The sequence below is a fragment of the Myotis nattereri genome, assembly GCF_964212035.1.
Source record: "Myotis nattereri genome assembly, chromosome: X".
Lineage (NCBI taxonomy): Eukaryota > Metazoa > Chordata > Mammalia > Chiroptera > Vespertilionidae > Myotis > Myotis nattereri.
The window spans coordinates 120,209,721-120,221,357 of NC_138078.1; the positions used below are offsets into that span (position 1 = coordinate 120,209,721).

An 11,637-nucleotide genomic window follows, 5' to 3' on the forward strand; every position below is an offset into this window, starting at 1 on the left:
TAAGTCTGTCTTTGGAAATTTCTCCAGAGTTTCTTGAAGCTGTGTGTGTCCTCTCAGGATAAAGAAGAACCTACTTTCTGCAGAAGGCATTTGATTTTGATGAAAACCTTTCTTGTTTTGGGGGCTTCTGGGATCAAATGCTGTGGTAGTGAACAAAGAAAAGATGCCCCTTGGACTTTCTCCACAGCCTTCAGTGATTTTCAAGGAGAATCACATTTCTCTTGGTTTTAGGCTTGTGCCAAGTCCAGCCCCCTGAGCCAGCCCTTATTTTCCTTCCTCTAGCTCTGAAGCCACAAGACCAGCTTTCTGCCCTGCAATTGCTGGTTTATCTGATGCCACCCTGCCACAGTGACACCCTGGAGCGTCTGCTGAAGGCCCTGCATAAAATCACTGAGAACTGCGAGGACTCCATTGGCGTTGATGGACAGTTGGTAAAAAGCTCTGGGAAAGGGTAATGAGGGCTGTGGGTGGAGACATGTGTGGGAGTATATGAGAGAGACAGAGCTAGAGAAACAGAGGGAGAGGGAAAAAAGAACAAAAAGATGTTTTCATTTATATGACTTTCATTAATACCTTAGAATCAACCACTTTCTGGTTTGTTTTACCTAGGTTTTTGGCAACCGTATGACTTCCACCAACTTGGCCTTGGTGTTTGGATCTGCTCTCCTGAAGAAAGGGAGATTTGGCAAGAGGGAATCCAGGAAGACAAATCTGGGGATTGACCACTATGTTGCTTCTGTCAATGTGGTTCGTGCTATGATTGATAACTGGGATGTCCTCTTCCAGGTATTTGGAAATTTTGGACACACTTATTTCATGGCTCTCTCTCCCCTGTTCACAAGGCAGGGATAAGTTGTGCATATGTTCCTGAGGATGACCAAAGGTACCTCAAAATCTCCCAGTCTAGAAGTTCTTCCCACATTAGATGGTCATGGTGCCTTCAATCCTGGGTAACTGATAGAACTGAATATAAAATTTTAAAAGTTGTATAATAGAGATTAACTTGATAATTTTACCCCCAGGTGCCTCCCCATATTCAGAGGCAGGTTGCAAAGCGTGTGTGGAAATCCAGTCCTGAAGCCCTTGATTTTATCAGACGCAGGAATTTGAGGAGGATCCAGTGAGTGTTTTCTTGGCTTGTTTATGCTTAGCCAGAAAAGAAACTTTTGTGGGGGTTTGCAATCCAGATAAACTTTTTGTTAATCCATCCAAGTACACAAACTGACTTGCTTTTTCAAATTCAATCTCATTCAGGAGTGCACGTATAAAGATGGAAGAGGATGCTTTACTTTCTGATCCAGTGGAAAACTCTGCTGAAGCCCGGGCTGCTGTCCTTGCTCAAAGCAAGCCCTTTGATGAAGGTCAGTTCCCTGCTGGAGATCAGACCCTAGCTGAAGGTCAGGCCCTTGCTGAAGGTCAGTCCCTTGGTGAAGGTCAGGCCCTTCCTGAAGGCCAGGTATTTGCTGAAGATGAGCCCCTTGAGGAAAATGAGTCCTCTCAGGAAGATGTGACATTTAATGAAGAACTAGTATTTGAATATCTCAATCAAGGAGCAGTCTTTGGAGAAGCCCAAGGTCTCGAGATCCCAAATGACTTTGAGATTCAAGGTCCAATTCTTGAAGACATATCAGAGCTTGATGAAGAATATGATAATGACAATGAGGATGATGACGATGATGATACTGTGAATTTTGATGATCTTCCTCCTCTTGAGGATATTCTAGATCCAGATGATGAAATTCCAGAACTCATTGAAATCCCAGACTTTGAAGAAATACCATATTTTGACATGGTCCCAGACCCTGAAGGAGTTCAAGATGTGCAAGAAATCCCAAACCCTGGAGAAATCCCAAACCATGACCTTGAAGAAGGACCAAATTTTGAAGACTACCAAAACCTTGTCCTTGCAGAAGTTCCCTATCTTCATGTAATCCCAAATTATGAAGAAGTCTCAGATACTGATGAAATCCCAGACCATGCAGATGCCTCAGATAATGATGAAAACCCAGATTCTGAAGAAAACCCCAATCTTGAAGAGGTTCCAGCTCTTGATGAAATCCCAAATGATGAAGCCTCAAATGCTGAAGATATTTCAGACCACGAAGAAACCTTAGAAGTCAATGGGATTTCAGACTTTTATGAAGACCTTGATTTTGTAGACGTCCCAGCTCTTCATGTGGTCCCAAGCCCTGAAGAAGCCCCTGATGGTCATGAAATTCTAAATCATGAAGAATCCCCAGAGGTTAATGGACTCTCAGACTCTGAAGAAGTTCCAGCTCTTGATGGAGTCCCAAATGATGAAGAAACCTCAGGTACTGAAGAAATTCCAGGTCACAAAGAAACTCCAGAGGTCAATGGGATTGCAGGTTCTGAAGAAGAATCCAACCCTGAAGAGGTTCCAGCTCTCCATGTGGTAACCAGCCCTGAAGATGTCTCTGATTTTGATGATATTCAAGACGAGGAAGAATCCTCAAAGATGAGTGGAGTCCTAAACAATGAAGAAGCTTCAGATGCTGAAGAAATCCCGGGACATGAAGAAGCCTCTGATGTCAGTGGAATCCAAGACTCAGAAGAAAATTCAAATTTTGAAGAAGACTCAGTTCTTGGTGTGGTTCCAGAGCCCAGGGATGCTCAAATTCACAACGAAATTTCAGGTTCTCAAAAATACCCAGACAACACTTTTGAAGAAGACAAAGTTACCAATGTGATTCCAGAGCCTGAAGATGTCTCCATTTTCAGCACAATTCCAGACCCTCAGCCAGACCCTGCTGTCAATCTTGAAGAAATCATAAATATGGAAGCAGTACCAATGCCTAATTATCTTGACTCTAAAGAAGTTCAGAATCCAAAGGCAATCCAGTTCTATAAAGATGCCAATGTTACATTTCCTGTAGATACCACCCTGCTTAAAAACAAGTCCCAGACTGGTCAAGTAATGAATTACAAGCCCTTCCCAGAGTCATTGACGATCGACTCCTGCTTTCTCCCCTCCATGAAGTGCTGTAAGCTTCCGGCTCCAGCTTTATTACTCATTTGCTTAGTTAAATTAGTTAGGCTGCTTGTAGGGTGGTGGTTGTTGTTTGGAGGCCACATTCTTCCCCACCTCCCAGGAGGTAATGTCTATTTGCTCTAATAGGCATGGGGTATCTGTCTAACTCTTTCTGTTCTCTAACCAAGTTCTTTTCCCCCACCCCCAGCTTCCACAGTGGGCCTAGATTTAGAGATCTATATTCTGCTCTTAGGCTGCAGTTTTCTTACAATTCTAATGGGAATAACCATTCCTGCCCTAACTTCTTGCCTCATATTGTATTTGAAGCTCAAAATTAGGTCTTAGTCCCTTGGGTGCTGTGCAAAGTAAGAAGTTAACATTGTTACTATTTTCCAGGTTCCTCTGAGGAGCCAGCTGTGCCTCCCGGCACTGCCCGTTCCCATGACGATGAGGAAGGAGCGGGTAACCCCCCCATTCTGGAGCAAGACCGCCCATTGCTCCGTGTGCCCCGGGACGAGGCCAAAACTGGCATCGGCTATTTCTTTCCTTAGATGTTTTTCCTTCTGTAAGGTGCCGGACAGGGGAAAAGGGTGGGAGATGTTACAGGAAACATTAAAGAGTGTATCTTGAAGGTAAAGATCTGAGGGTGAGAAGGAGTTCCACCTGATGCTCGGGTCAGGCTGAGAAGTCCAAACACACTGCCAGCCCTTTCACTGGGGATGCTTGGTCCCTTCAGCTGGTAAAAGCAGAGATATTTCTGTGTCATGCCCAGGCTCCCTGGTGCTACCTTGCCTTTCTCTTTTACCCCTGATCCTGGCTTTCCAACATTACATCCTTTCCTTTAATTGATGTGACATTTGTGGTAAACGCCTGTTTCAGAGAAGCTCACAAATCTCGAGGTGCTTTCCCTTCCCCAAAGGAGATTGCATGTTTTTCCTGACTTTCCTACCCTACTCCCAAGAGCTTAATAGGAAAGGCCCTCAAGAGGCATGCTAGGATGTTAGGTCAGCCTATTGACAGCTGACAAGCAATTAATGCTAAATCATGTCACACCAACTCATAGCCGTGTCCCCGCAGCAACTCCACCACCTCAGGATATTTCTTTTTCCCAAATTATTTAGACCAATGGCTCGTCAAACAGCCACTCCCAAAATTATGTGCAGTTTTGCTCAGGGCAATCTCAAGTATAAGTCTAGCTAGCTTTTCTTTGGTCAAAAGTTAGAGGAAAAATTTGATTTTACCTTGATTTGTTTTACAGACAGCTGGCATTCACACCCTGTTGTCAGCAAAACGGTTAGATATGGACACATAGTTCCAACTAGTTAAAGTCACCTGATTACAAATATTCTTATCTATCGTCTCTGTAGTTTCTCTATGCAGGACGGTACAAATTTGGGGGACATACTTTGGTAACACAGATATGGGTTATGTATGACATCCAAAATTAAACCTGATATTGAGGGATAACAACTGCTAAGGTTTATAGAATGAAGAATGTATTGTATTGAGGGATAGAAATTGATCACATTTTGGGCAACAACCACAGAACTCGATGATTTGTGATTGTTAAAACTTCTCTGGCATTTAATCATTAATAAACATCTGTATTGTGACAGCAGCATATTCATGGTTTACTGTGTGTGTGTTTTTCATTTAAAACATTGTTGGGAAAGCTCTGGCTGGAGCTGAAGTGGAAGGAAAGGTGGGGAAGAGGAATAAAGGATAAGAGGGTGATGTCTACTAAGGGAGAAAAGTGACATGGTATTAAGGGGTGGAGTGAGTAGAATAAAGAGGAAAGGGTGATGTGAAACAAGGGGATGGAGAGATCAAATAAAGGGGGCTGATGTGGACTAAAGAGGAGGAGTTGATTTAGAATAAAGGGGAGATGTGATAGGGAATTAAAAAGAGGGGTGATGTGGAATAAAAGAGTAAAATGGAAGAAAGGAAAAAGCTGTAGTTGAATAAAGAAAATGGAAGGGTTAAAGTAGAATAAATGGTTAAAGAAGGGTGAAAGAAGTAGGGGAAAGGAATAAAGCTTAAGAAGAAGGCCTTTAGAAGTTGGGGTTGGGGGAGATTAACCCAGGAATTTATATGCATATATGCATAGCCCATGGACACACAAATAGTTTGGTGAAGGCCTGGGAGGGGTGTGTGGGGTGGAAGGGGTCAATGGGAAAAAAAATCAACCAAAGGACTTGTATGCATACATATAAGCCAAACCAATGGACACAGACAACAGGGGGATGAGAGCATGAGTGGGGGGGCGGGGGGCGGGAGGTTGGAGGTTGAGGACACATTTGTAATACCTTAATTAGTAAAGAAATTAAAAAAAAAGGGGGCATCTGTAATACTTCAAACAATAAAGATAAATAACAAAGAAGAAGGCCTCTAAAGAGAAAGGAGGGGGGATGGAGAGATTACTAGGTATCCTCAATTGAGAAAATCCCCTTGGGTTGGTGAAAAATAAAAATCTAAACATCTGGAGACATGATTTCTAAGGATGAGAGAAGAATGTGCTGCTGTTTGATTGATGGGAGCTCCAACCTTTCTTGAAAGCTTGAGACATCATAACATGATTGGAAATTTCCTGTTAGGGGTAGGGCTCCAGAAAACGGAATGATGTGTATTATTTATTTTTACACACTTTTCTTTAGAATATTTCTTATGGATAGATATTTAGAAATATAATATTTGGTCCCTCCTGTAATAATTATGATAGTTAACATATTGAGTTTTTAAAAAGTATCTGACACTGCTAAAAGCTTTACATGCATCATTTTATTTAATATTTACAACAATTCTACCAAATACATGCTACTGTCATCCTTATTTTTTTCTTAAGGACAATTAGATCCAGAGACACTAAATAACCTGACTAAATTTCAAATGTGGTTAATGGAAAACAGCTATAAATATCCAAAGCTGGGTCTTTAACCACTAGATATACTAGCCCACCAATTTCATGATTCTTCATTGACACAAAGATGCATTGTGATATCTGCAATCAATATTTTTTGGATAGAATTTGAACTTTTACAAAGTAAGCTATAAGGTTTCTTCCTAATAGGTCCTTTCTTTCCAGATAGGACCAATTGTAAGAGAATAACTACAATATCTCTGGCATACCCTAGCACCGTGTTCCGCAAACTGCGGCTCGCGAGCCACATGAAGCTCTTTGGCCCCTTGAGTGTGGCTCTTCCTAAGCCTTAGGAGTACCCTAATCTACACTAATAAAAGAGAAACATGGTAATTGGCGTACGACCGCTACCCTTCCCATTGGCTAATCAGCGAGATATGCAAATTAACTGTCAGCCAAGATGGCGGCCGGCAGCCAGGCAGCTTGAAACTAACATGAGGCTTGCTTGCTTCAGTGACGAAGACACTCCAACATTCCCCGCCGGCGGCTGCAGGCCTCTGAGCCTGCAGTTTCAAACATTGTAACAAATATAGACGCTAAACAAAACCCCAGAAACCAGCTTTCAGCTAGCCGGGATCTCAGAGCTGGAGGTGATACAGAGTTTCGATTGTAGAACCTAAACAAACCAGATACCTGCTTTCAGGAGCGGAGGCTTACGAGCTGGAGCCTCAGAGCTAAAGCTGGCCCAGAATAAAAAAGAAAAAGAAAAAAAGGAGCAGTTGGGAGCTTCAGCCCTCAGCCCCTCACCCAGACTGGCCAGGCACCCCAGTGGGGACCCCCACCCTGAAGGGTGTTTGACCAGCTGCAAACAGCCATCATCCCTTCATCCAGGCTGGCCAGGCACCCCAGTGGGGACCCCCACTCTGATCCAGGACACCCTTCAGGGCAAACCAGCCAGCCCCCACCCGTGCACCAGGCCTCTATTCTATATAGTAAAAGGGTAATATGCCTCCCAGCACCGGGATCAGTGTGACAGGGGGCAGCGCCCAAACCCCCTGATTGCCCTGTGGCTCTGTGTGTGAAAGGGGGCAGGGCCACAACCTCCCTATTGGCCCTGCTCTGATCGTGACAGGTGAAGGCGCCCCAACCCCCTGATCGGCCCTGCTCTGTGGGTGATAGAGGGTGGCGCCCCAACGCCCCCCCCCCATGGGCCCTGCTCTGTGTGTGATGGGGTAGAGCCATAAACTCCCCATGGGCCCTGCCCTGAGTGTGACAGTGGTGGTGCCCCAACCCCCTGATCGGCCCTGCTCTGTGGGTGATAGAGGGCAGCGCCCCAACCCCCCTGATCCGCCCTGCTCTGTGTGTGACAGGGGGCAGTGTGCCAACTCCCCTATCGGCCCTACTCTGTGAGTGACAGGGGGGAGCTCCCCAACCCCTTGATGGGCCCTGCTCTGTGCGTGACAGGGGGGAGCTCCCCAACCCCCTGATCGGCCCTGCTCTGTGCGTGACAGGGGGTGGCGCCACACCCTCCCCATCGACTCTGCCTTGAGTGTGACAGGGGGCAGTGCCCCAACCCCCCAATCGGCCCTACCCTAAGCATGACTGAGGGTGGCATCGCAACCTCCCAATCCGCCCTGCTCTGTGCATGACAGGGGGCAGCGCCCCAACTCCCCAATCGGCCCTGCTCTGAGCCCAACCAGGGGCTGCACCTAGGGACTGGGCCTGCCCTCTGCCACCCGGGAGCAGGCCTAAGCCAGCAGGGCGTTATCTCCCAAGGGGTCCCAGACTGCAAGAGGGCACAGGCCGGGCTGAGGGACCCCCCTTCCCCCCCCCCCCCGAGTGCACAAATTTTTGTTCACCCGGCCTCTAGTTAAGTTAATAACAATGTACCTACCTATATAGTTTAAGTTTATAAAATTTGGCTCTCAAAAGAAATTTCACTTTTACTGTTGATATTTGGCTCTGTTGACTAATGAGTTTGCCGACCACTGCCCTAGCAGTTGTATCTAGAACAGCGGTGGGCAAACTATGGCCCGCGGGCTGGATCTGGCCCTTTTGAAATGAATAAAACTAAAAAAAAAAAAAAAAAAAAAAGACCGTACCCTTTTATGTAATGATGTTTACTTTGAATTTATATTAGTTCACACAAACACTCCATCCATGCTTTTGTTCCGGCCCTCCGGTCCAGTTTAAGAACCCATTGTGGCCCTCGAGTCAAAAAGTTTGCCCACCCTTGATCTAGAACCACTACATATTAAAGCCAATGAAAAATGTAAAGCACATCCATTCCAACTTTCTTGTTATACGAATTGCCATGCTAGTGCTCATAATAACTTACCCGAGTTCAGAGATCTGGATTAAGATCCAGGCAGGCTTTTTTATTGTCATTCCAGGACTATATGGGACCAAAATAGTAAAATATGTCTTTGTGCTTTTTCCACTCAGCTTAAAAGCCAACAAACAAATCAGATGACAAACAGGAAATTATATTATTTCAAAATATTCCCTTGACTTCCTGGTCTTACCTGAAACCAGCTTTCCTCCTGACCCTATTGATTCCCCTATATTTTTTCCCAGTGCTGACTACTAACCAAGGGGTTGGGGCTGAGAGTGATGAATAGATATGAGCATTATCTTCACTATTATCCATACTCTAAGGACCAGCTCAAATGGCATGAGACTCCAAGTCCTGCCCTTATCTTAGATGCCTTCAACAATATACACATGAAAAACCCATCCCATACATGCTGGCCTCACTTTCCTGACCTTTAACTTCTTAACACTCTGACCACCCTCAGTCAGCTGGCATCACTGAGCATGAATTCACTTCTAAAAGACAACTCCAATATCCCATTGTCACTCAAATCTCCTAAGAACAACTGGGTCCCATGTCATTTGTTTTTTTACTTCATTTAGGTGTTCAGTGCCTCCAAGTCTTCCCTTTTTCTCTTCACTCCTCTCCTTATCCAGGCAGGATCTCAGGGCAACTTGATTTAGAGCTCACTGCATCTTTATCCCTGTGATCTCCAAATACATCATCTGCATTATTTCATCTCAGTTTTGGGTTCCTCCAAATGTCTGATTTCTTCAATCTTATAATAACCACTATGAAAGAAAGTAGTAGTAGACTGACGAACAGGGACAGATCCAAAGACAGAGAAACAGCGATCAGACTGTCATTCCCCAGAGGGAAAGTAGGGGAGGGAGGGGGCAAGGGGAAGAAATCAACCAAGGGACTTGTATGCATGCATATAAGCCAAATCAATGGACATGGACAACAGGGGGATGAGAGCATGAGTGTGCGGGGGGAGGATGGGTATTTAATGGGGGGGATGAGGACACATTTGTAATACCTTAACTAATAAAGAATTAAAAAATAAATAAAAAATAAAAATAAAATTAAAAAAAGAAAGTAGTAGCACTCCAGATAATGGTGCATCTAATAGAATTTTCAGCCTCAGCTGGGCTCTCAGACCAATCAGCAATCATTTCACATGCCCCACGGCATCTCCTTCTCTAGCTCTCCTCCCATTTATATTCCATTTCTACATAATTCCCCTCAAATAATAGTCTCTTTCACTTGAATGGGCAAATATTTTCTACCATTCTTTAGGTATGGAAACACCCTAGGTGTCCATCAATCGATAAAGGAATGGACAAACAAGTTGTGGTATAAGTGTATACAATAGAATATTATTTAGCAATTAAAAAGAATGAAATCTTGCCATTTGTGTCAAGATGAATGGATCTTGAGGGCATTATGCTAAGTGAAATGTCAGAAGAAAAAGACAAATACAATATTATTTCACTTATATGTGGAATCTAAAAAAATACAAATGAACAAACAAAACAAAAACAGACTTATAGATACAAAGAACAAACTGATCATTGCCAGAGGGGGTGGGAGTAGAGGGATGGGTGAAAATGTTAAGGGGAATAAGAGGTTAAAACTTCCAGTTATAAAATAAATAAGACATGGGGATGTAGTGTACAGCACAGGGAATACGTCAATCCTATTGTAATAACTTTGCAGTGACAGATGGTTACTAGACTTATTGTGGTGATAATATTGTAAGGTATATAAATGTCAAATCACTATGTTGTACACCTGCAACTAATATTGTATGCCAACTACACTTGAAAAAAAAGAATGAAATATTCATATGATCATCTGAATAAATGCAGAAAACATTTATTTTTATTTTATTTATTTTTTATTGTCTAAAGTTTTACATATGTCTCCTTTTCCCCCAATTAGCCCCCTCCCCATCCCTTCACAGGCCAGGCAAACCCTCACTGCCCCAGTGTCTGTGTCCATTGGTTATGCTAATATGCATGCATATAAGTCCTTTGGCTGTTCTCTAACTCCCCCTCCCCTACCATTTGTCTTTAGATCGATCTATTCTTGTTCATCAAATTATGTTGATCATTATATTTCACATATGAGTGAGGTCATGGGATAGTTATCTTTCTCCAACTGACTTATTTCGCTTAGCATAATGCTCTCCAGTTCCATCCATGCTGTTGCAAATGGTAAAAGTTCCTTCTTTTTAATAGTGGCACAGTATTCCATTGTGTAGATGTACCACAGTTTTTCAATCCACTCATCTGCTGATGGGCACTTAGGCTGTTTCCAAATCTTAGCTATTGTAAATTGTACTGCTATGAACATAGGGGTGCATATATGCTTTCTGAATTGCAGAAAACATTTGATAAAATTCAACATCCCTTCTATATAAAACCCCCAACCAATGGGCATAGAAAGAACATACCTCAACATAATAAAGGCCATATATGAAAATCCTACATCTAATATTATATTGAATAGTGAAAGATTTAAAATTTTCCTCTAAGATCAGTAATAATACTAAGATGCCCACCCTCACTACTCTTATTCAACCTAATGATGAGCCTTAGCTAGAGAAATCAGACAATATCAAGAAGTAAAAGGCATCAAAATAGAAAAAGAGGAAATAAAATTGTCTTTATTTGATAATTATATGTTTTTTTGAATCTCTACATTTTTTATTATATAATAAAATATCAATATATTTTTCCAGTAATCAGACTTACTGAAGAGTTTCAAGAATTACATATTGTAAGAGAGAACTCTATTCCATAAAGGGAAATATCTGTCACAAAGTATATGGATTTTATTACAATATTATTAGCTATAATCCTTATGCTGTACTTTATATCCCCATGACCATACTGCAACTACCACTTTGTACTTCTAAATCACTTCATCTTTTCCACCCATTTCCCAGCTCCCTCCCATTTGGCAACCATCAAAATGTTCTGTGTATCTGTGAGTCTGTTTCTGTTATGCTAGTTTGTTTATTATTTTGGGGGAATTCCACATATATGTGAAATCATCTAGCATTTATATTTATTTGTCTGACTTATTTCACTGAGCATAATACCATCTAGGTTCATCCATGTTGTTGCAAGAGCAAGATTTCATTCTTTTTTAAATGGCTGAGTCATATTCCATGAAACTACTAGAAGAACTCATAGAGAAAAAAGTCCTCAACAAAGGTTTTGATGATAATTTTTTTTGGATATGACAGCAAAAGTAAACATGTGGGATTATATAAGACTAAAAAAACTTCTATACAACAACAAAAATAATTAGCAAAATGAGAAGGCAACCTACCAAATAGGAGAAAATATTTCCAAATAATATATCTGATAGGAGGTTAATTTTCAAACCATGTAAGGCACTCATACAACTTAACATAAAAAATTATATTAAAATTAGCAGAGATGACTGGCCAGAGTGGTTCAGTTG

The 11,637-nt window shown here is 42.4% G+C and overlaps 1 protein-coding gene across 3 annotated transcripts in view; it reads left to right on the plus strand.

Moving 5' to 3' along the window:
* ARHGAP36 (Rho GTPase activating protein 36) overlaps positions 1-4,611 on the plus strand; it is a gene marked incomplete at its 5' end in the record, with an annotated part of 31,640 nt that extends 27,029 nt beyond the window's left edge. For all 3 annotated transcript variants that reach the window (XM_081081309.1, XM_081081307.1, XM_081081308.1), the window contains 5 exons: positions 283-431; positions 610-786; positions 1,023-1,120; positions 1,255-1,361; positions 3,386-4,611. In XM_081081309.1, the coding sequence (XP_080937435.1) occupies positions 283-431; positions 610-786; positions 1,023-1,120; positions 1,255-1,361; positions 3,386-3,540 (686 nt within the window). In that variant the 3' untranslated portion in view covers positions 3,541-4,611. The remainder of the gene's footprint in view (positions 1-282; positions 432-609; positions 787-1,022; positions 1,121-1,254; positions 1,362-3,385) is intronic.
* Positions 4,612-11,637: the final 7,026 nt, after the last annotated feature.